This window comes from Sphaeramia orbicularis, chromosome 13 (genome assembly GCF_902148855.1).
Source record: "Sphaeramia orbicularis chromosome 13, fSphaOr1.1, whole genome shotgun sequence".
Classification (NCBI taxonomy): Eukaryota; Metazoa; Chordata; class Actinopteri; order Kurtiformes; family Apogonidae; genus Sphaeramia; species Sphaeramia orbicularis.
This window is the reverse complement of record NC_043969.1, coordinates 7,782,742-7,809,502: the sequence shown is the minus strand read 5'-3', so window position 1 is coordinate 7,809,502 and position 26,761 is coordinate 7,782,742. Positions and strand designations below refer to the sequence as shown.

The 26,761-nt window shown below is 38.4% G+C and overlaps 1 protein-coding gene across 2 annotated transcripts in view; it reads right to left on the bottom strand.

The window, feature by feature from the left end:
• clcn2c (chloride channel 2c) overlaps nucleotides 1-26,761 on the bottom strand; it is a 212,325-nt gene that overhangs the window by 106,326 nt on the left and 79,238 nt on the right. The window contains exons 3-4 of one of the 2 annotated variants that reach the window (XM_030152536.1): nucleotides 26,473-26,623; nucleotides 7,767-7,817 (exon numbers count right to left, since the gene is read on the bottom strand). In XM_030152536.1, coding sequence (XP_030008396.1) covers nucleotides 7,767-7,817; nucleotides 26,473-26,623 — 202 coding nt within the window. The remainder of the gene's footprint in view (nucleotides 1-7,766; nucleotides 7,818-26,472; nucleotides 26,624-26,761) is intronic. The other variant, XM_030152537.1, reaches the window with a different exon arrangement.

The following is a 26,761-nucleotide window of genomic DNA, read 5'->3' as shown; positions in this document are numbered from 1 at the left end:
GACATATTCTAATGGAAGGTTATTCAACTCAAGTTTAGTTTTTACATTGTACCTGTTTGTGTCAAACAGCATAATCTTTGACTTGTCAGAGTTAAATAAAATATCATGAGACTGACCATACTGGGAGCAAGTGTTGAGCAACTGCTGGACGCCCTTGGTAGATGGAGCAATTAAGACTATATCATCTGCATAAATTAGATGATTAAAAACAATTCCCGAACAACAACAACCAACTGGAACATTATTGAGTTCAATACTCAACAATTTGGTATAAAAATTAAACAGGGGTGAGGAGAGTTTCCCACCCTGTCGGACACCATTTGTGACAGAGAAATCCTCAGATAGTGCTGAACCCCAACTAGCACAGTAAACCTGACTAGAGTACCAATATCCTATGACTCTGACAATATACATTGGAACTCCACCGCAGACCATTTTTGACAATAATTTCAAATGATCAAGTCAATCGAACGCTTTGGAGGCGTCAAGTTAAGCTACGAACATCTGAGATCCATGTTTGATATAGTACCGAATCAACTCCTTAAATGCAAAAACACACAGGTCAATACCGTGTTTGGATTTAAAGCCAAACTGGTTGAACGTTGTATATAAGTAGGGTTCAATCCTGTGAAGAATTATACCCTCCAACTCCTTGGTTACAATATTAGACAAGCTAATGGGGCGATAACTGTTTTTATCACTAATATGTTTGTTTTTATCTTTAAGAATGGGGACAATCACAGTTTTTGTCAGAGAATTCGGGATATATCCATGCACAAGAACGGCCGAGAAAAGAATGGCTAAGACAACTGATAGATTAACAATGGCGAACTTGAGATGCTCAGCAATGAGCTGGTCACACCCAGCGGCCTTCCCAGATGGAAGTCTTTTTAGTGTGTCAGCCACCTCATTAGCTGAGACTACCATGCCCCGGTCAAAGATATCACAGGACAGATTACTCACGAAAGCAGAACAATCACTACCACTGACACAGTTAAATATGGACTGATAATGTTCCCTCCACATATCAGGGATTTCATCTCCAACAGAAGAGCCAACCTGGTTAGGTAGATTGGCAAACAATTTATTAATGAAGAATGATCATGAATTCTGGAAGGATGTTAGAAATATGATGAATAGCAGAGTTAGTTTGTCAGCCACAATAGATTCTCTATTATTCTTACACCGACGAAATGCATATTTGAACCTTGAGCGAGAAGATCGCATCAAGTTAAATATCGGACCATTTCTCGGTTTACCTACATCATTCCATATTAAATAAGCATCTCGGGCCTCGTCATGAAATGACTGAACTTCGTCTTTCCACCCAGGGACATTATGACTAGAATTCCTCCTGACCCAACGAAGGTCACAAGTACATGATAACAATACATTCACAACATCAATATAAAAATGATTAATATCAGCCCGATGGGATAGATCTGAACACTGAGGGTCTCTACACCGTAACCCATCACCAATATCTATACCAGCTAGAAATGAACCTGTACTACACCTATAATTTTCCAGGTCATTTGTGGACACCTTATTCCAGTTCACCTTCCGGAAAATTTCATTCGACACAGAACTGGACACAGAGAGAACAAAATCAATTCTGTGCCTAAATGAAACTGGGAAGTGATCTGACAATGTAATGTCATGTAAAACCGAGATGTCACGTACACAGGACAATGCATCATCAGTGCATATGATATGATCCAGCCAGGACGTAGCGCTCCAAGCAGGACTAAGATATGTATAACTGTCAGGTGGGAGATCCTTCTGATCAGCTAGGGTAAAACCATAATCACCACAGAATCTTAAAAGAATTTCACCGAACAGGGACTGACAGGATATATCCGCATTGAAATCACCAACCACTGATATGCAAGTGTAATCAATTTCCTGTATCTGGCAGAATAACTTGCCAAGACAATCATTATATTTATCCAGGTTGTCACTAGACTGATATGGGAGATAAACATTGAGCAAATGGAAAACCTTCCCAGATTGGGCTATTTTCAGACCATATAGCCAATCAAGTTTAAAATAAAGGGGAGAGATGACCACATCCAGGGATTTTCTCCACAAAAAACCAACGCCACCATGGGGCCTACCAAGAATGATACCTGCAGCTGCATCAACAGGGGGGACACCAGCACCATAAAACTCATCACTAATATTATTCAAAATGCCACATTCCTGTTTAGTTGCATTGTTTCTTGTATACATAAAATATCACATTTGGGTAATACTTCACCAATAACAGGCAACTTGCCTTTAAGAATGACCGGCTTCCGCGACTCGCCTCGGAGAACCTCCGGGCAGCCAGTTCCTTCAGGGAGGGGTTTCCCCACCCTTCCTCTCCATCTTTTCCACGCCAGAGCCGTTGCGAGCGAGACCAAGACATCAAGACATTTTTCCCAGGGGTTCGCAAGACAGAGTCGGCCGTGTTTCCATGTACTCCCAGTCCTGCTCTGAAAAATCGATCTCATCCACTATTAATCGATTACGCAAAATTAAAACGAAATTGATCTAAGATTGATTTTTTTACCCAGCCCTATGTCTAAGTATACTAAACCAACACTTCATCCCCCAGGTGTCATTCTGGTCTTCATTCATTCATTGTACTTGGAACATCTAATAAGTGATTGTCCATCTTTTATTTTTTTCTCTGTCAATAAAATCCCATGTCAGACAGAACTCTGTGATGCAGTACTGAGCTGTGATTGCACTTTTGGAGCTTCTATATATTTAATAAAATCTTCTTCACCTGTAGTTGTGGTTAGTAGACCATACTTACAAGACTTTAAGATGACTGTTACGCAATGCTTTATGAAATTTCCAGTATTACCAAGTCAGTAAGCTAGCAATTATCAATAGATCACCTACATGGGCAAATATGGTTTTGTGACTCCAAAAACCCTATACGGTGACACCCAAATAACAAAATGGCTTCAAAACATCAGTTCAGAAACCAATGGCTATTCAATCTAATAATTATATGCAGCCTATCATGTGACTTCACTGTAGCAGACTTTGACATATCTTGATATGAAGTTTCAACACGGTAGAGTGTCTGGTAGACTGGCAGATTTTTGTGATATTTTCCACTCATGCACTCATCCACTCCTTCTTAACATACAAATGTAAAATGCAAAAACTCGTGTGCAGTAGGTCTAGCTCCATGTGCATCTGCTGATTGTAACAGAAATAGTTTAATGATACAACATGAAATCCAACAAAACTCCACCTGACACATTTTTAATAGTGAGTGCTGCTTCTGCTTTGTCTATGTCCTTGTCTTCCTGATGCTAACTACAGAAGATTTTCTCCTGATGCAGCATCCACATACTGCAGAGTATATTTTAGTGTGTGTGTTGTGTGGGTGCCCTTAACCTCTACTAAAACTATTACACTTTTCTAGTTCTTACACCCTGCATCTAAAACATGCACACACAATAAAGTTTGCCCATTTGCTTACATATGAGGTTAATTTGGGTAGTTTCTCATTTATTTATGTTCCCTTTAATATAAAAAATTAAACCATAATTTCATATTTAACATTTATGTAGATCCTATTTGCCCCCTGATATCTGTAGTCACCAATGTTTCTTAAAACCAGTCAACACCAACTTCCTTTTATTGCCTGGATCTACAAAAAATGCAGCCTTTTCCCAACTAAACATTCACACTCAAGCATGATCTGCTGAAATTGCTTAAAATGGAAGCAAAGACAAAAAGGCTGTACCTGGTTAATTGACAGGAGAAGCCTCCCTGTACTTTTTTCTTCTAAGGTTGAACATAGGGTTCCTTCCCATACCTTTAAACTGTCAAATCACTGTGACTTTTCATCTTCAAATAAGTACCCAGACATGCAAAGATCAATACTATGGTCATAGCAGCACATTTAATTAATGTATTAGGGTCTCAGGACAGGTTTTTTGTCCTTTCTGTCTATATGAAGTCATCCCCCGTCTGCCTCATTAAGAGTATTGGAAACTGGCTTGAGTCTGACCCCAAACTTTGCTGTCATGGCAACCTCCTTTCCTGGTTTAAAATAAATCAATAATGAGCAAGACAGTGAAGTTGGGGAAAAGTTGTTCATTGTCTGTGAGCAGTCGCCACTGTGACTGCTTTAAACTTGATGGGAGTGTTTCCTTTTTGGTTTGTCTTGAAAATCCTATGACCTGGAAAATATAAAATAAAATTTGAAAAGGATGGCTATATGAAAAAATGCGGAACAATATGGAGTTACATTACTTATTAAAGAAAGAATAGCACCAAACATATAGAATTCAAATAATCTGTGCAGTATAATTATAAGAATCAGGATGTCACCCATTGTTTTCTGAACTGCCATTTTGAAGCTATGATTTGCGATTTAGCTGTCACCAAGTTGGCCTTTTGAAGCCAGAAGTGCCTATATTTGGATAAACAGAGCAGTGCTACAGGAGCCCAAGCTCATGCTCTTACTAACACTGTATATGATAAACTTCATTGAACGTTGCATAACAAAGTAATTTTACAGACTTGTTAGTGGAACCTATTAACCACAACTACAGTGTAGCTGTCAGTCGGGAAGAAATACCTTTTATCAAATTAACTAAATCTCCAAAAGTTTTATTCGGCAGGTAAGCGAGCTGTCACACAGACCTGTCAATCAAAGCTCAACACAGCAGACATCAAGGTTTCTATTTGACCTGGGGTCTGATTAATGGAGGAATGGATGTCAGATCACTTATTAGAGGTTCCAAATAAAACAGATGAGACCAGAATGACTGCTGGAAAAAAAATAAGTATATTGACTCTTTGAGAGATTCTATGCAAATCTAGCTCCCATAGATTTATATTGAAATTCTCTCCAAATATATAAGGCCAATACTTTTTCCTCAGGAGTCATTCCAGTCCCATTCATTGTATGTAGAACACATCTAAAAGGTGATACCAATACCTCTGCATTGGCTTCATTCTAGAGCCAAGATCCTTGCCCTTTGACCAAACATTTAATGCAATAAAGGAGCCACATGTAAAAATTGCAAAACAAGACATTATCAATTAATCAGAGAATGAATAATGAATTTTCCGCTGCCATATAAGGATACACAGGGAATATGTCCTGATGTAGAATTCTATTAACAAAAGAGCTATGACCTCACTTCTGAACAGTGCATCCAAAGCCTGATTTGGTGTCATAGAGCTCAATTACAAAAACTTGAGAGTTGCACTGGATGACATGTTGACTCAATTCCACGTACATTTGCTTGTCTTAAAAAACAGCCCTCCCTGGCAAAACTAATGTGCCACAAATGAATTAATAAGCTGCTCAAAATAGTCTTTGAATTCTGTTTGAGTAGTGTCTGTGCCAAACTACACTACTCACAAAATCCCATCGCATTTAAAAGGATGCAGAATAACTCTTAAAACAGAAGTCAATTTCTTCTCTGGTGAAAATATTAAAATCACATCATGACTTTGGTACAAACATTTGCTTGTTACTTTGCTAAACATCCTTCTGAGATTCACAAAGCAAAGAGAAAGTCTACCCACATGTGTCACTTAAAGGGTGTTGCTTTTATTTCTTATGTGTGATGGGCTGTGAAAATCAAACCAAACCTTATCATCACTGTTAACATAAATGCCATTAGGGTCCCTTTTAGAGATCGTTTTATCACCCAGCCCTAATTCAACTTTTATTTTGTCTCAGAGTATATTGAGGTAGAGGCCTCATTGACATTACAGCTGAGCAACGAGAAACTTAAAAGTGTCAACATGAGCTTTGGCGCATTATATTTCCTTTTTTTTATGCCTTCTCAAAGTAAATTGTGCAATGAGAACAGCTAGTGCTAAGATTTAAGGGTTGAATATGTTGTTTACAGAAAGAATGCCAACAAGAACATGTCACACTAACGATGTCAATGAACAGAAAATCCCAACATGTCATCAGCCGAGACTACGATGATACGACAACTGTGTAACAGGCCAACGTGTGGATTTTAAAATTGTCTCGGAGTGGGACTAATGCGTCAACTACTGACGGGCTGTATCTGTTTAATGATTCTGAATAAAGCAGCAGTCAAACCACGGCAATTAAGACAATGATGGTGAACAGAATTAGCTCTGCATCGACATCAAACCTCAAATGGAGTGATCAACAACACAGTGGTATGACTTCTCCAGTGGTAACATACTTAATGGACACACACAAAGGATAAACAGTCAAACGCAGAGCCAAGAGAGGCAGATGGCAACAATGATGATGACAATAACAGTCCATCAAAGTAAGTGTGAGTGTTGTGTGTGCACATGTTGTTTAAAGTGTTTGTTTCTATGTGTGTTTGCACAGGGGAGAGGTAAGTCGTTTCATTTTCTGGATGAAAGCCTGGTGAAGCAAAAGCCAAGGGACCTGCTGCTAACTCTGCGCATTGCCTCTCCTTCTCATCTACCTCTCTCATTCCTTCTTCCTTTATTTTATCCATCCAATCCCCTGACCTTTGCCATCAGCTCCTCCTTGATCTTTAATTTCTTCTCCTTTCCACTCTCCTTTTTTGCAGTCTTGGCCCTCCCCTCCTACATTAGGTTTTCCACTTCCTTCCCCTCTGTATCTGTTCATTTCGCTTATGCCCCCCCTCCCCCCAAACCCCCAACTCCCGTTCAAACACCACACATCTCTGCTGTTGTCGAGTCAGCACTTCCGTTCTGCAGTCCTCTGCAGACATACAAGCGCACTGATTTACACTTTTATTCGCTCACACACACCAGAGTAGTCAATTTCAGAGCATTTTTACTGTATGCAATTTGCAATTGTTTAAACTGACACAAACCCACACACAGGTACTTTATATACATGTATGTGCTGTACATTTAAGGTGCTCCCTGAACTCTAGAAGTGAGGGTACATGTTCATACATATGGAGGAGGAGAAATGAAGCAAACACAACATCAATCTTGGGAGAAACAAAAAGTATTAAAAGTTGCCAGTGAATACACAATCTCTCTCTCTCTCTCTCTCCGTCTCTTGCGCACACACACACACACACACACACACACACACAACTATGTTTGCATGTGTGTGACGCCAGCAGCCATGGAACATTTGTCTGTTCTTAAGGAGCAGGAAGAAGGGAGACATTGATCATCATGGTTGTCTGCAGCTTGCACTGCCTAATCAGGTCCATTCATCTCCCCTATCTCACACACACACATGCACACACAAAACACAAAACTAAACTAAGATGTTCAGAGCTCTTTATTACTTTCCATTAGAGCTGGAGGCTAGCTGTAATAAGGCCAGGCTGGGAGAGTTAGTCTTTTTGGCACAGAAACGCACAGCAAAATGGGAATAATATGCACACACACACACATATTTTTCATGTCGGCTGTTGATTAATATGAAGCCACAAGGTGAGTGTGTGTACATGTGTGCAAGCTGCAGGATCATCACAGTACACTGTGTTTTTGTGTTTTTTCGACCCTTTTTCGGCCTTAAAAAACACAAAATGGAACACACAAACACTCACTGGGGAACATACCATGTGATTTTTTTTTCTTTAAATACATGCCAGCATTAATATGCCGCACAGTGTGAGGGGAAGGACGCATCTAAAGCGCTTGTAGGAAAATGAGAACTTATCAGAGATTAATGATGGAGTAGTAAAGCAGCTGCATTAGCTGTAGCAGGATGATATGTGTAGGATCCGCGGGGTAGTTGGCAGTTAAGGGGCACAAAGGGAATGATACAGGGTTTTTCTTGATTGTGTCTTTACCAGAGATAAAGTCCTGGGCCGGGGCTTCCAGAACATACGGGTACCCTGACCCTGGAGGACAAATAGACCACACACAATACAGTTAAACACAAGCAAATGTCCCTCTACATATATGCTCGTCAAGTAAATTCATAGCATACACAGCACACATACATATTTTTTGCTATGACAGCCCATTCCTCATTTTAAACAAGTTTGTTTTCTGCCAAGAAAAAAAGAATTTCCCTCTTTATCCATTTTTCTACATAACATTATTAGTTTTGTGATTGATGTCGACCCTGTGCAAACTCAGCAGCGCGACAAATGAGCGAGCAGCAGAAGACTGAGGAAGAGGAACATAGGAGTGATGGGAGAAGGAAAACTCTGCGGCAAAGAAGGATAAGAGTTGGAACAGTGGTGATGAGATGAAGAAGAGGAGGAAGAGTGAGACAAAGAGGAGAAAATAGTGGTAGTTTGATAATTGGAGTTAATTAATGATTTAACTCTCACATATTTGACTTAAACAAACCTAATAGAGGAAGACAAATAGTAATATTGTATTAAAGGATAAGAGCTGTCAATATAAGAGATTTATTTAAGTTTTATAGAGTGATCACTCATCACTTTAATAAAGACAATTAGTAACAGCAGATCTCACTTTCTTGCATGTTAAAGCAATGTGATGGAGGAGAAACTGTAGAGGACTGTTTATCTTTATAAGGAAATACAGAGATGTAAAGATTAAAGATAAAGTGTATATATATATATATATATATATATATATATATATATATATATATTAAAGTAAGCTGCAATTAGCATGTCGCTATCGTTTAGTGCAGTGGTTCTTAACTTGGGTTCGATCGAACCCTAGGGGTTCGGTGAGTCAGTCTCAGGGGTTCGGCGGAGGTCAAGACACACACTCGACAACAGCAGATGTCACACTGATTTGCAGTAAATATTCATTATTATTGTAGCCTGATGGAAATTAGGTGATGGGTGTGTGTTAAAATGTTAAAAATGATAAATAGCATAAATACAATAAGTTCATTATTGAAATACATAAGGTTAAAAATTAAAACCATTTCAGTGTGGTAGTATTAAAAAAGGTCATGTCTTTGTGAAAAGGTATGTAATTTGTTGTGAGTTCTTGCACTGTATTGGTTTTGTTCTTTGAACACAGTGATGTTAATGCACAGTTCATTTTGTGCACCAGTAAAACATATACCTGTGTCCTGAATTTGAAAAAACTCATATTTTATTTTTTAATAAAGAAGGGTTCGGTGAATGCGCATATGAAACTGGTGGGGTTCAGTACCTCCAACAAGGTTAAGAACCACTGGTTTAGTGCTATTCAGTTCTCTATGAACTGTAGAGCAGTGAATCTCAACTGGACGGGCTTCAGGACCCACTACCACCCCTCAATGACAAGCTGCGACCCATATTTATAACAGTTAAACTTCTCAAACTTATTTAGTAAAAATATGGTGTGTTTTGAACCTCAGGTAATACAGAATATCACTGTATACCAACACAGAGGACAAGTTTAATGATAAACCAAACTGACCACCAGGTGGTGATGATAAATGTGGAAATATTCCCTTTAACACTAAATTGGGTACATTTTATCCAAAACCAAAAGTGTGCACTCAGTTAAAAATTAAGTGCGTTCAGTCACTTATTCAAACATTAAACACCCTGAGGTTTTTGTCCTCAATGTATGTGAAGCAATATGTGATGTAGTTGTTGTCATACCTGAGTTTTGCCATGATTTGAATAGAAACTTTTGGGTCTTCTTTTATGCTGTCAAATGTCTGGTGTTAATTAACATTACAGCGCATTACTGCCACCTACTGCTGGGGAGTGTGAATGGGCAGCTTTCAGTGCCATGAAAAATAAAGCACAGGGTTGGTTTCTTAACATTATTTTTTTGCCCAGGCAAAGGCCCACGACCCACTGACAACAGGTTTACGACTCACTTTTGGGTCGCGACCCACCGGTTGAGAATCACTGCTCTAGAGTGTTCTCAGTGTAAAACATTTCGTCTTTCATCCAAGAGACTTCTTCAGTTCTGAACTGAAGAAGTCTCTTGGATGAGAGATGAACCATTTTCAAAAGACCTCAACTAGTCCAGTCAGTAATCACCTTTGACCAGGTTCAGTGATTACATACTGAGTCCCAGTTATACCTAAATTACATTGTCTCAATCATTTCATGAGAAGGGGTGAAAAAAAAAATACTTCAATGAAATGGGCAATAGTGTATAAGCAAATAAATGTAAAAAGTTACTTACTGAAACTTTACCTTGCAGAAAAGTCACAATGCTTCTTTTTTTCAATGTTGTTTCTAATTAATTATCTAGTAAACAACCTCTATAGTAAGCAACCTCTACTCTCTACAAATACATTGCCCAGACACACAAAAAAAAAAAAAAAAAAAAAAAAAAAATTGCACACAGTATTTTCTTAGACATTGTTTTGATTACACAACACATTCACTATTGCATGCAATATCACAATAAAGGTCATATTTATTTCTATCCCACCAATTTTTATTTTATTTATTTACTTATTTTTTGCCAGGTTCTTGAAATGATGTTATGAGAATCAGACCACTATAGTAAGTCCTCTCCAGATTCTCAATGGGGCTCAGGTCTGGACTATGTGGTGGCTGATCCATGTGTGAAAAAAAGGTCTCATGCTTCCTGAACAACTCCTTCCCCATTTTGAACCTGATGAATAACAGGCTTTGTTTCATGTCAGTGTCATCACGGAAGAAAAAGACCGAGACTTGACCAACAGAACCGACCCCAAATCATAACACGACCCCCATAGACTTGGACTGTAGGCACAAGGCATGATGGGTAATCACTTCATCCACGTCTATTCTCAACCTGATGCACCCATCACTCTGGAAAAGGGTCAGTCTGGACTCATCAGACCACATAACCTTTGTCCATTGAAACACAGTCCAGTCTTTATGTTTCTGATGGTTGTTTCAGAAATGAGAAGCTAATCAGTGCATCAGTTAAAGGGTTAAAGAACTGAAACATATTAATCATGCAGTAATTATCCAATGGAAGGATCTGAAATATTTCTCAAGTTAAATCTAGGTGGGGGCTTTTTTTGTTAATTGAATGTAAGGAAGCAAAAATGACCACACATATTGACTAAACCATCAGGTTTACACAAATATAAAAATGTTAATGATTTGCTAATAATATCCAAAGTAACATCAGCAAAGTCACTAGCCACAGCCGTGAATACATCTATTAATGCACTGAAATTCTTCTGCAGCAGCTGTTTCCAGAGTTTTAGATACACAGCTTCCAGTACATCATGGAAGTGCTGCCTTCCTCAAGGTTGAACTAGTCATTTATGAGGCACGGGGTTTTCTTCAGGTTCCATTTAAGAGTAATCGAGAGTATTTGTCATTTATTATGTGCATCCCTGCTTATTTATTAGTTTTCAGAGTTTACTTGACAACACTACACTGAGACTGTTTATCCAAGTCAGACTTTATCTATGTGTGCAAATCATCCAAGGGCTTAGAATAACATTTTTCTTTGGGAAACAAGTTGATAACATTATCTGTGCACCTGCATATGCTAAAAATCTGTTTAGCAGATGCTGCTGAAGTGTCAGTTCAGTTCACAGATTCAGCAAAGGTGTGGATTTCTAGTCCTGTGACATGGTTTTTGGCTTCACCTTATACTAATAGGCTACAATCTAGTAACTAAAGCTACATTCAGACTGGAGGCAAATGTGACCCAAATCAGATTTTTTTGCCCACATGCAACTTGTATCCAGTCTGTTAAAGACAGTTTGAAAAGCACAGATCTGATTTTTTCAAATATGATCAGGCCACTTTCATATGTGGTCCTAAATCCAATGCTTATCTGATATTTTGCAATGTGACTTCAGTCTTAACGGTCAGGTCACATTTATTTCGACCTTTACATCATTGAAATACGACAAAAGTCACAATTCTGCATGTGGGTCACTTCAGGGTCGCATTGTGTTCATGCTCAAAACTGATAGAAGTTGCATTTAATGTGTAATATGAACAAGAACAAAAAAATCTGATTCCACCAAAAATTCTGAATTGTGCATTAAGTCCAGCTCTCTGAACGTAGTCTAATATCTAGTGTCTGGGTAGTAGTCAGGTACAGTGTAAAATTAAAGGGGGTGTAATCCAAAATGAATGAATATCAAAATATTAATGAGTCAGTGTTAACACCATAATTAGTGCATGTGTCATAAGAACAGAGGGATTGGTGAGCTGCTCAGTATCAGTAGTTACTGATTCACTTTTTTGGTTTAAAATGGGCACACCAAAGAGTGTATTAAACAACAAAAACAAATCATGATGGATGTCTAGAGAAATACCCCAAAAAACACAGAATGACATTAGTCAATCAGAATCACATCCATCATATCAGGTGACAACATCAATCTCTAAATCCAAAACCAAAAAAACACAAGTCTATGCTGACTTTTTTTTTAAGGTCAAAATAACTTTTTATTTGTTCCTCTGGTAGCAAGTACTCATTTATTATAATATTGATAACAAGGTACAAAGTTTTCTGCCCTCATTCAAGTCTGGATGCTCAGAGTGTGTACAAAGTTTGGGAAAATATGTATCCAGTGTGGATTGGCCTGTCAGTGTGGGAAGGCCCTGGAATCATGTATGATTAGGGAGTAATACCTCAGAGTATGAGGTTCAGATGGATGGAGAGTGAGAGTGAGTCACAAAAACACCCTTGAAGGGACTGGAGAAGGAGGTGATGGATTGAGGACCAAGAGGGAGGGGAAGGACGAGAAGAAGGGAAGTTAGAAGGAGAAGGGGTGATGGATAAATGGGGCAAAAAGTTGAAACCAGAGAACAGAAAAGATCAAGTGCAATCGAACCACAGAATGAAAAAACAGCAGCAAAGAAAGTAGCCAAGAAAGTAGGACGCTGCTTTCTCTCTGGCCTTTGGTGTTTAATAACCATCGATTTTACAGTGAGAGGAGCCGGCGAGAAAAGCTACATGTTGATATCACAATCCAAATGCATAAAAATTAATGAGTACATTAATAAAACTTTGGACTGGGTCTACGCACTGCATCGTACTGCTGCAGTAAAGACTGTCAACACAACACTGCATATTGATTTATGTATGTGCACTCCAGAGCTACAGCACCTCTGTGGACAAATTCGCAGCAAAGTGATGTTAATTAACAAATAAATCTGGTTTTACAATATCCACCCACTGACTGCACATTAAAGTTAAAACTGGGTGTATTATAGTATGATCTCAGAAGAAAAATAGACCCTTTGAATCATATTTTAATATCCAACTGCAGTTATTGCTACTGTTTACAATAGTACTTGTAGGAAAGAGAATTACTATAAATTATGTTATCTCTCTTCCCCTTAACTCAAACTGAAATATTTTCCACAGACTCAAATCCTTTGCCTCATTCTACACTTTCACTGTCCTGCATATTTCATCCAAAACATGCACAGAAACTCAACCGGACGGATGCATTACTCTTTAAAAGTTCTCCCAGCAGATGTAGAAACTTGATGACTTTGGCTGTCCTGTTAAATTCCCTCAGTAACAGTATCACTGTTGGATAATTCAGCTCACCACTTCTTCCACATTGCCACGAGAAGACCTGGTGACATTACGTACAAGTGTTGTCACGCACATTGAATAATGAAGCTGGAGCAGGTTTTGTTCCTGTCAAACAACACTCTTACATCACTTATTTGATAACCCTGAACTTATCAACTACCGATCTTGAACTGCTGCAATGCACTTCTTGGACGCAAATATTGGACAAAGTTGGGGCATTTTCTTAAATGCAAAAACAAATAAAATCTGGGATTTGGCATTTTGCTTAAACCTTTATTTAATGGACAAAAGTACACAGAAAAGGTATTTAATATTTTTCAATGGCCACCAAAACGGTATTTTTAAAATTTGAACAGATTTAGATTTTGATGCCTGAAACACGCCAGACCTGAACTGAAATACTGATGCATTAATCTATACCAAACATTTTGTGTTCACAAGTGTGAAATTAAACTGCTGGTTGGTGTTGAGACTCTCCAAGCTCCGGCAGCCATGTTTAGTCACAAAAAAAGAGATTTCAGTTTTAAAATAAGGAAAATTAGGAAATAAAGCTTTGTTTCCTCTTCTTTTTTTTTAACTATGCAAAACGTTGTTTGTAATTCCAGAAAGTCATCTAAAATTTTGGGATATTATCTTATTTAAATAATAATTAAATTATTTAATTTATTTCATATTTAATTAAATGACCCGCTATGATAAAATGAATGTACACCATATTTCCCTCCTTTATGACTGATAATTATTCATTAGGCTGAACAAGCTTTATTTCTTCTTTTAGATTACGAGATAGAGTTGGGCAATATGGGAAAAAAAAAAGTTATCTCTTCTTTACTCCTTTCCTCCTCTTCCAGGGTATTGTTTTTGGTTTGGTTTGTTTGTTTGATTTGAACACTTTAGCAGCAACCAAACTGGGTTTATAGATTGCCAGTGACCCAGAATACATGTCACTAAATTTCGGGAAAGGTAGGTCAAATTTAAATTTTTTTTATGATTTTTTAAAAAAATCTTTCCATCTACTTATAATCGGTGAAATGTGTCCGAGGGGCGGGGTTTGTTGTGCCTGGCACCACTTGTTTTATTTTATGGATGATTTACTTTGATTGATGATTGATTGTTTTCTGGCTACATGAACTGACACCAAAAGTTCTTTACTGAAAGTATGCACCACTTATGACTAGTGAAACTCATTCACAATTAATGCATTACAAAGAAACAGGAGTTTTTAAAATCAATTTAGGTTTCCAGGGGAATGACCACAATTTTGCATGAAATTAGCAAAATATTAATTGAATGGTGATATTGCCCTGCCCTAGTATGAGTTGATTTTCAGTTAACATATTTCAGTCAACAAGCAGACCTTTAAGTTCCAAACCAAGAAAAGTCATAAATTTGTGCAGAACAGACCTACGATGTAAGGCGATTTCTTATATCTTAAGTCTCTTCAAGGCTTACCTGAATAATGGTTCAAAACCAAAAGAAATATGGATCAAAGTGATCAAACATGACATGACTTGTTGGGCCACTTCACAAACCTACTGTCCTTCTGAGAATCAAGAAGTAAAATTGGGGGTTTTACCCACCCATTCTACCAGTTTCTAAATATACTTCCAAAAGTGTGGAATTATTAAGGGTCTTTGGCTGACAATGGCACTGAATACGACACCTCCCTCTGTCCAGCTCTGATGGAATTAAATGTCTGTCTGGCAGTCGTCCTTTGCTGGCTGTTGGAATTGCCCCCAGAGCCTTTATCCAGACATGTGGAACCTTGGGACAGGTGGGTGAATATTAAGTATGATGTCACCATCTTAATGCACCCAGCCAGCAGCGTTATGGGTGCCATTTTGGCTCGACCTGGATGACAAAATCAACGTAAGCCAACACTGTAGCTCGAGTCCATTCTCTTGGCTGCTGACACACAAATTGGACCAGGGCCACAACCTCCATAGTGGCATCAGTGGACAACGGTAGTCCAAGATCACCACACTAACGCAATCTGCTCAAGTGGCACTGAATCAAATATTGATCAGAGGCCCGAGTCTCCTTGGTTACTTGATATATTAAAGTGAAAGTTCCTTCCCTCTTCCTCCCTCACACACACACACACAACCAAACCTCACAAGCAACAGTTTAACACTGTGTGTGTGTGTGTGTGTGTGTGTGTGTGTGTGTGTGTGTGTGTGTGTGTGTGTGTATATCAGTTGTGCTACTTCCTGAATTTGGCTGGCAACTGCATGTGAATGACGAACAACACCCCCACAGTGCGTCAGCTTGGGGCTGTTCACACACGCACACAGAGGCAGGACGTGCACTCACGTGGCTCACATATATATTCAAAAAGCCTTCTGATGTTTTTAAGTGCAGGTGTGTAAATGATCGAACAATGTGCCTTCCTCACTCGATTGCCAGGTTAATGCAGCCTATTCACAGCACCCGCTGCTGATTTAGTAAATACAGTCCATGCTGAAGTGAAGTAGGTTACAAGCCATAATCCAATCATGCACCCTCTGGTACGTTTCCTCAGTCACAGCTGTAATTTGGAAACTTGCATGTGTTTAAAGTGGGAAAAGGACGACACCACCAAGAGCTATGTTGTGTTCATCTAAGGTGATATTGGTGGATTTTTTTAACGGTTAAGGTCCAAATAGTAGAAACTGAACTGAATTAATTTAAATTAAAGCTCATTTATTATGATCTAATGGATCAGTGTGGAAGACTTGCAGAAATTGAATGATGTCAATAACATTTTTTTTATAATTATTCTAATGATTCATTTATACTGTATTCTCAGAGGGAGCAGGAACTCTACATTAACCCAGAACTCTTCTTCTTCATATTTTACTGCATCCTGCAATAATATGTGTGAACTGGAATTATTATCTCCTTAACCATGAACAACATGAGGATGAATGAGCCATGGGGCAGCAAGTTGGTTGCTACCAGTGACTTCGCCACTAGATCACGTACTGGTTCTTTTGGGTTTTTTTCCCTAAGGTGAACAAACCATTTATTGGTTTTGGTTTTCCAGGTTCCTGCTTTTCTCATGTGTATCCCATTGACTGAAATAGTCTTTCAGTTGGTATAAATCTACTTACTCTTACAGGGACTAAATTAATGGGACACGTCACACCCACGGTATGAAGGACTTAAAATACAAATGTTCATGTCAGTTGTCAATAATGATCATGATAGATGTTAAATCAGTATTTATTTATATAGGTTTAAAGGCAGATTTTTTACACGTACATGAGAGATGAAGAAACCTAACCATTATTTGTGGTTAAAATGTATTATTTTTGGTCATGATGTGACAAATACATTTAGAAATCAAGGGGTAGAATATTTTGAATAACCATGATATTACATTTTAATGCTGAGTAAAACAAATTCTGAAGAATTTTAAATGACAATAAAGAATCCTGCTATGATATGTATAGCAACATAAAGTTACATCATGATACCGTCTGTTAGCAATGAAACATCCGAATTCAATGTGTCCCACTACTTTTGCCTATCTAGTATATTTCGAATGCCCCCCCCCCATTTCATTTTTGTGTGTTTTGAGGCAACAAGCAACTTGTACATTTTTTCAGTCACAACTCTAATTAAAGTACCGGTATCAATACTGGTATTAGACAATTCCAAATGAAATCCATCCCTTTATCAAGGTAGCCTGAGGAAAATTACATATTATTTTGATCTTCTCTCCTCTTTAATCCTCAATTTTTGTTGGCGTATTCATTATCAGTTGGCTTCCAGTTATTGTCTAATGGCCTGGCCTGTATCTAAATATGCATTTCTCTGCTCCTGGTTTTCCAGTAAATATAATTCAACATGTAAATTCTGGATGTGTTTTGCTCAACTGTGCAAAATGGCTGTGACAGCATGTCATGTGGAATTAGAAAGCCAGAAAAACACGTTTTGCAAACACACACCTGCAGGCACACTTGAATGTACTTACCACAGAAAACACACAGGTGCACACAACACAAAGTAGAGAAACCCCACGCTGCCCACTAAAGTGGCAACATGGGAAGCATCACTGGTTAACAAGTATCAAAGAGAACTTGTGCAGACGAGTGTTTTTGGCTGCTGTTTGTGTGGGTCGCCTGTTATAAAATCAATATCCCACCTGGACCTGCCAACAGCCTATCAGGCGCTTCCACCAACTCCATCCGGCATGATCTTGCCCAAAAGAGGTACGAGTGGGACAAAGCAGTGAAACACTAGCGCATTTTTAACAGCAGCTGTCATCATGCACTAATGTGGCCATGAAGCAAACATTTATTTATTTTTCAATCAAGTTTTGACAGTAGCAAAAAGTATAGGTGTTCATGAAACTGTGGTGGTTTTAGACAATTGCTTTGAGTCCTAAGTAGCTCCGCTCTGATACAATGATGTTCCAGCAGAATGATATAAGTTTCAGTTCTTATCGATATAAGTTCATTGACTGGAGGAAAAAAATAAAATAAAAAAAAATAAAAAATAAAATGAGGACTAAGGAAAGGAGGAGGTGCGCAACTGTTGGTCGCTAGGCGCCTGTTGGTCACCATAGCAACATGCGCCGCCATGCTGAGCTCCTGCTGACATCACACCTGTTGAAGTGAAACGCTGTGTGTGTCTTGGAACCAATTAAATGACATAGCAGTGCAGGTGGACAGGAGAAAAGAAGAAGAGAGGCGGGAGGTAAGAAAAAAGAAAAAGACAGCTGCGTATATATATTTCATCACTTTGTGGACACAGCTGTTTACACTGTGTGTGTGTGTGTGTGTGTGTGTGTGTGTGTGTGTGTGTGTGTGTGTGTGCGCGTCCCTTCTGGGGTGTTGCAAGCCCAAGTGGGAGCTTGTGACATCAGCAGTGAGGATGACTGACAGCAGCCTGAAGGGTGATTGTTTCTGTACACAGACTTATTATTTCATTATTTTTGAGTACTTATCATTGTTCCTTTTTTGTTTAAAGAGAGATTTTTTTCGTTTTTGCTTTATTATGCTGTATTATTAAGTCATTTACAAAACATGTCAAATAAAGCTAACAATACAAAGCAAAAACAGGAGGGGGTATATTTATAACAAAAAACAAAAAAAAAAAAAAAGAGAGCCAGTGGGGTGATGCAGATTCACTGTGGCAAGTCCCATCAGACATCTGTGGATAAATAAAGCTCGAATGGGATTTGAATTGGTGCATCATTGTGTGTTACCTTCTACCTCTGCACATGCAGTGTATGTGTTTGTGTGCGTCTGTGTGTGTGGCAGGGCAAGTTCCTCTTGTCAACTGAATATTTTATGTCAGTTCTCATGGATGAGCTCTTTTAACAGAATTCGTTACACCACACACGCGCACGCACACACACACACACAGTAATGAAATCCAGCTGCTTGTGTAATCCTTACCTTTTAACCCTGTCTGATGCAGGGATTCAATTTAAAATGGTCAGCCCTGTATTAGACGCAGTATCTTTATGCCATCAACCTTTAGAAAACAATAACAGCAAATCCAATTGTTCACATGCCATGATCCGACAGAATGAAATTACTTTGGTGGCTAAGTATAAATTATATTAAGGTTAACCTCACCAACATTTAAACTGAATGTTAAATGTCAAACAGTAAATGGATTAAAAGGAAAAAATATACAATATTAGCCTGCGTCCCACTGATGTCCCTTAAGCGAAGGAGCAGACTGAGGCTGAGACGATTCTCCCTGACGTACAGAGATTGCACACCTGAGCACAAGCAACATAAAACCAACACACACCCATACAAGTACAGGGGGAAAAAAAGACAGCCAAGATCACATTCCCTCTCTAGGGCCCCTGCTTTATTTCAACTCTTGTCCTTTCTCTTTCTGTTAACCATTCAGTAGCTCTCTGGACACTGCAAAGCTCAATGCTGCCCCCTACTGGCTACCTGACAAAACAACTACATCTCCCACAGGACCACATTGGGTGGTTGAACAGCCAACAGTCAGTGAAAACACCGTATGTTAATTCACGAGGCACTTGTTTTCCAGTTTATGCTCCCCAAACGGGCGCCATTGTCACATTTACTGCACCAAGTTGGCAAAATGTTTTAGTCACAATCTGCTTGAAAATTTACTGGAAATACGTAGGACGATAAAGCTCAGAAATGACACGAAGCAGAACACACAGAAACTAAAATTAGAGAGAATGCAAAACTTGTGCACTCAGATAACAACTGGTAATTTAACATATTTCTAAAGAACAATATAATTTTCTTTCCCCTCCCCTTCGTGTTGCTGTGGTTGAACATTTAATATTCCATTTCTGTTTGTGCAGTGATATGAGGAAATATTTGCAGAACAGAACATTCCTGCCTGATTTCTTTGGCAGTATAATACCAATATGCTGAGTTGGCCTATTAACATGGAGACTTTTGTTTTGGTATAATTTATAGAAGATGCCCTACAGCTGTGACAGACAACACCATATTCATTAGAATGAGACATTTCTGTTGTATAACTGAATATTATGAAATTCATTTTCTTTGGAGCTTGTTGAAATGAGTATTATAATTTGTCAAGCAGCCATGTTTGAGCGCCTTGTCAGTCCATATGGACAGGACACCAGAAAAGTGCAGGACACAAAAAAAACACCAAATGTTGGTGTGTTCACATCACTTTGTACAGGTCTGGCATAAGAACCAGCCTTGTACATGCCAAGAAAGTTCAGTTGTGTTTTTAATGTGGCCAATCACACCAGGGGGTTGCATATATAAATAGCTCTGCACTTAAATAATAAATAAATGACCAGCAGCTACAATCAATTTTAAAACTCTGTGGCCTTTTTTTTCTTCTATCTTAAGACTGCTTGAATATAAATACCCCGGAAAGCTGTGTTTTTGTTAGCCAATTAATCACCTCCATCCAGTTCTGAAATCACAGAACAGAAGGATAGGAACATGTTTGTTGGACAAATGAGGGTATATGCCCAATTTGGAAGAATATTCAACCAGATATCTCCATAAAACAAAGCTGCAGGAGACTGAACAGACCCTTATAAGTCTTCGAAGCTAGATATTGTTGAGAAAACTCATCATCAAACAGTCCTATCTGCATAGCCACATGGACAATAGAATACAATAAAGGTTTGGGTGGGATGGTGTCACATGCAAAACCTATGGAAAGAATGAAAACTTGAAAAGAAACCCAGCTGATTCATCACATTGAAAAATAAAACTTCTCAACCTTAAAAGCAAATTCAACTGGGTGCAGATGGTCATTAACATCAATAACTTTCTGACGGTTAACTGAGCTGAAGGTCTACCTCACAGACATGTATCAACTGTGAAAGTGCAAGAAAAGCTGTTTCATGAAAGCGCTTCTACCATTATGTGACATCTGCTCTTTCAGGGAGTTTTCTGAACAACTTCCTGAAAAGTGCATCTGATCTCAAGCAAATTTAGAGTTTGTCAGAAAATATATCTGCTCAGCTTTTCCACAGTTTCAGAAAGGGCAAAGGTGTCCTGGCTGAGGATCCAAGACCCGGCTGTACCTCTTAACTAAATGATAGATGTGGGATATAGCCGGAGGGACAGAACTAGTCATGCCTTAAAAGTCACTGCTTTTAAAAGCTTAAAAAATAATATAAAAAGTAAATCAATTCTAAAACTCAAATGGTGTTTTACTGAGCAAAGAACTTCACTGGGATTCAGGTTATGAACTTTACTGCAGTGTCTTATATAAGACAGTAGACCCATCATACATCACAATTTAGAGTGATATGTTGGTACAGTCTACAACTAATCAGCAGCTATTGTTACACTATATTCAGCTCTGTGACAGCATACGACTGCATTACAAAATGAAATTGCAAAATAAATTTAATTATAGTCTGTTACACTTCTTGTAAAATGTTCAGTAATTAAATTATAGTTGCCAGTCGAAATGTTGGTTTTTACAAAGAGGATACGTCTTTTCTGAAGATTTCTGTTTTTTTTTAATGTAGATTATAAAATCTGAGAACAGAAAAGAATGTTTTTCAGAGCTGCAAATTCAATAGTGTTTTCTTTATCAAATCTCAGTTCAATTTACACATGCATATGATTGTCAGAGTCAAGGACTGTAGAGGAACAATATACAAATTAGATGGGACAACAGAAATCACCACCTATGAAAACAATTATTAATTATAAATTGACAAAAACAGAAATATTCAGTCAGTGGGTACCTGAAATGATCAACTACTTAATTCTTAACAACTGAAATAAATATCAACCATTTCAACAACACTGGTCTACAGTGTTTTGGAAGTTATCTGCTTCACAGATAAAATGTGCAAAATCTTACAAACGTTGATCAGATGAATTGGAAAACACATGACGTAAGTGGTGCTTGGATAATGTTTCAAGACGTGTGATGAAGTGTTATTACATATACACATAGGTGGTTTTGTTGTGTAATAGATGTACAAACACACTTAACAGTAGAAAGAATGGGAAGAGTATTTGTAATGTAATAAATTTTAATGTGCGAACAGTGTTTTTAAGTAAAACTTGTGGCTCAGAGGCAATCATTTCTTTTGCATAAAAAACCCATTCTCTCATTAGCTCACCAGATTTCGTATTTTGGCCCAATACTGTGTCTTTTAAATCACAGCCAACTACCACCTTTGACAGTTTTGTCTTTACTGGGTACCCAAAACTCTTTTTCCACTAATTATGGATGCATTTTTGCTTGTAGACCAGTGTTATTGATTGATCTGTTAAAGCTTCTTTACTTACTAAGATATTTCATTTCTGATTAGTTAACACTTGGTTTATGGAACAAACGACAGAGCATCATCTTGAACTTTGACAAAACCTTTTTCACATTTGACATTTGATTGACTAAACAGACACTGAATTATTGGAGAAAATAATCAATTAATCAACAATGAATACAAATCTTAGTTGTAGTCCTTGCTGCAAACAAAGCTTGGAGCTGTGAGAATCTGTCATACCAGTGGATGTGTTGCACTGACGTATAATACACACACTTAAAATGTTGACAGCTCCTATGGGGCCAGAGACGATAAGTCTGCTGCTGGCGGTACTACTCAGCATCATTAAACACCACAGTATGAATAAGGAGATGTATGCTTGGTGTGTGTCAGAGTGTGTGCATGCATATAAAATACACAAAAAAGTTTAAATGAGCAGTAATAAAGAGACTGTGTTAGTCTTAGCAGGGAATACTGTGTGTATGTGAGTGAAGATACTGAAGTTCCCTGTGTCCCACCGCAGCTGCAGCCATAACCCACAGCAGCACTGAAGAAGACTGTGTGTGTGTCAGTTTAATATTTACATTTATCTTCAACTGGCCGCTTTTTTGTTTTATGCCTTCACCTCATCCTGTGTGTGTTTATATTTCACACAGAGAGAAAAGTGTGTGGGGTTGCAGTACAATCCCACCTAAATCTCTTATACCTGCTGAGGGACAGATCAATTCAACTGCTGGTATTTTGGTGTCCACAACTATACAAATAGGATGAGAGGAGGAGGAGGAGGAGGAGGAGGAGGAGGAGGAGGAGGAGGAGGAGGAGAGGAGAAGGAGGAGGATGAGAAGAGGAGGAGGAGCTGACTCATCACCTGCCAGTGAAACAACAGCAAAACTCATCACTGAGATGAAAGCAGTGAGGACACACACACACACACACACACACACACACAAATCTGCAGCGTTTAGGGGATATGAGAGTACTTATGTCTGTGTAATTAGTATTGAGTGTATTGACCTTTACTCAACAGCAGAGGGCACTCCACTTACACAAAACAAGCAGTCACACTGAGAAGCAATGTAAGCCACATGTTCAACAGCACTTAAGCAGGATCTTTATTGTAAATGATAGGAAAAATAGAAAGTGGAGTGAAGTCAGAAGGTGTGTGTGGTGATTTAGATTGTATTTGTCGTGTCCCAGCTGATCTCCCACTCTGACTCCTGGACAAATAAAGCTTGACCAGGTTTAGAGTCTGGGCATCACTGTGAGATTCTGTCTACAACTGTGTGTGCAAGTAGAGAGATGAATGTAGGGCAGATTCAGTGAGTTTTAGTGAGATATTACAGCCTCCTAAACTCCAACTCCTTGCATGGGTTTACAGTCTGCTTTATCTTGACACATATTCTTATCTAATCTCAATACTATCATCTTCTGCACTCACAAATAATTAGCACAAAGAGGAAAACAGGACAACATACGCATGAATCTGCATGTGCACTTACACTAACACTAGCTAACTGCCTTCACCTTGAATCCCCGGCAGAGGATTTTTTTGTATGTTCTTTATGAATGCTCAGTGCTGCAGTATCTGTTCCTCCATCTCTCCACTGTCCGATGTGATCAATGCTCCCAAAAGCAAAAGGCAGTAAGGCGGCAAGTCCGTTTTAGACCCACAAAGAGCCTTTAGTATTTCACTTCTTACACTATGGTAATGTTCAAGTCATGTTCACCCTTTGGGCTGTGACGCTTTAGATAGCTCAGTGCGCTATATTAAATGTTGACATACCATTTGTTTTAGACCGCATACTATCTAATCCCAACAGATTAACAGTGAAGCTCAAACTGCCTCATCACAGATCACAATAAGAGTGATTCCTTTACATCTTCTCTGCGTGGAAAGCATGAACATTATCATTTCAGATATTACCATTTTTCTTGGTCTGTTACACCTGCCTCCAAAGTCCACATGGTATAAGTTAAGTCTGCTGAGCAACACAAGGATTTTCAAGGATTTCTTGAACTGTTATCCAGTTACTGACAGTAAAACACAAATGAGGGCTTCAGTAGTCCACAAAACTTAACCCTTAGTCCATCTATCCTGGTTCAGGGTGTTTCAGTTTTGAGGAGAATTAAAATAAAAAATAAATGAATAAAATTAAATTAAAAAAAAAAAAAAAAAAAAAAAAAAAAAAGAGGTGGTGGTCACAATGTTGGGAGACCAAAAATCCAGTGATTGGTATTGAAAACAATGAGGTTAATGTTAAGTATATACAGTACTGGGCAAAAGTCCTAGGCCAACATTAGATTTGTTGGTTTAGTAAAGTTCTAATGACTACACATATGCATTTCTCAGTCTCTGTATTAAGATCCAATCTATGTGAAGTATGTACAACAGTAAAAACAAAAGTTTATAGGGATAAAATCGCCTGCATAAACCAAAGTGGTTGTATTTATTGTGATCTCCCTTTGCACATAACATGTCTTTAACCCTTTTATTCAGACAATATGAAATTTATTGCATTAATTGTCAGATGTTTTATACCAGGATTCATTCAACACATGTCAGATGCTTCTGTTTGTATTGCTTCTAATCATGGGGTTAGGGGTCACACTATATACTGACTTTAACATTTAGAACCCATTTGATTGCATTTTTTTGTTGCGTCTTTAAAGGCTGTGCATGTTTCCCATCCTTTCTTGTTATATCTGAAGAAAAGAGAATGAAAAATAACTACGCAAAAGGTAGCCTAAAACTTTTGCACAGTACTGTATATTCTCGGGAGTAATCAGCCAGAAACATGTTTCCTGTTAATTCACTCGTCTCAACATTACTGCCATGTACAACGTAGTGATTTACAGCATGATGGTCTGCAGTTGGAGGATTCTGAACCGAGACAATGTGCACCCTAAGGGTTTTTATTAGGTGTAATATTTTAAAGGTCACATTTTATGACTTTATCTCTCACAGAAAAGTTCATTGATTCAAGCATTTTAATCTAACATCTAAGCACCTCGTCTTTTAAGTCAGCAGGATTTTTTTTGCCCGTTTGGTGCTTCAACCCTTAAGGTTAATAGCAAAGCAAAAAAGACATTCACAGATCTTTGGGAATGATGCATGATACTGATCCTGAATGCACCATATTAGGCTTTCCTGCAAACTGCCCACCTCTGCCCAGACATATGTCATTATTTCTTTAATCACTGATGTCTGCACAGACATTACGACGCAATACTGATACTGCCTAAAAGCCCAACCTCTGAATATTTCATAAATTGCACCACACACACTTTTTGTGATAAAATGAAAAAATTAATTGTTTCCATTTTATATATGTACTGACAGAAAAGAAGTTCGATTTTTCTTACAGCCCTGTAGTCCAGCACTGCCTCCTCTACTGTTTGTAACCTTTTCTAGACATTTGTGATATACCAGTTTCAATGTGTGAGTCCTTCTCAAGGACGAGTGCCTGCTCTCACCTCCAGCAAAGCCTACATTCAATGCGGATCAGACCAGTGGCCCAGTTCTACAACCCCAACCATAAACAAGCCAATAGCACCCAGCATCAGTGCAGCTGTGACTGAATGTAAGCAGTGCACCATGTTTCTCAAATACTTTATTGCAGTTCTGTAGATTTGTTGTTCTTTTGTTTCTGAGACACTTAATAACCCCTAGACCTGGAGACTGAGTCACGTACTTGTAAATATCTAAACAAGCATGGTTTTGCCCAGATAGTTTAGAGAGACTACTACACATTGTAATTTTGTTTGGTTATATGTAATGTAGATAAGTCATAGAGTTCCTCTGCTGTTGGTAAATGATTTTTAGAACAGAAGTTCAAGGTGTTTAATATAGAGGTAATGTGTTGGTTTCATTGGATTTCATTCGTTGGATTTATTTATCAACCTGAGCAGTATCTGTTGGCCATTTTAGTTCTTAAATTATCTTTTTGCTGCTTCTGCTGGCCTTTCTTAACAGGTTAATTTATTTATGTAAAAGTTCACCTATTAAAAAACATAACTGCTATGAACAGATTCCATCTGATCTTTATGTTCCTTCCTTCCTTCCCGAACTAGGATCAAAATAACCACTATCATCAAAACACCACATGGAAGAATATCATTTGGAAGGATGGTGTTAACTGCACGGTCGAGTTGTCAGACTTGGAGAAACCATGCCTGAGAGAATTGTCTGACGCTGTTCTGGAAACACATGATGGCCTAAAACCTAAGAAGTGCTGGTGTTTTTTCCTTTCATTTGGCACCTATTTGCAGTATATACACAGGTACACCTTCTGCTGATCCTAAATTGCAGCAGTTGATTGACTATCTTCTGGAAGTAATTTATATTGCAGAGGTCAGTTGATACGTCCCTCTCCCCAGTCTATGAAACTTACTGCGACACTTGGCACAGCGTCCCTTGTCGTACTCCAGCAGGTCCAGAGTTCGGCTCCGATCGCTGACCGATCGCCTCTGCCCGCTCTCCCTCAGTCGAGCAGCTTCCTCTTTGGCATACACCCCAAGCTCCTGGGTGTAGCGCCCATACATCTGCAGAGAAACACATAGTGCATTAGTCAAAGTATTCAACATACAAAACACAACAAGACTTACAACAAGGAAATAGATGTTCAGATTGGAACAAGTTACAGTTAACACATCACATCTGGAAAGAATTTGTCAGTTTCT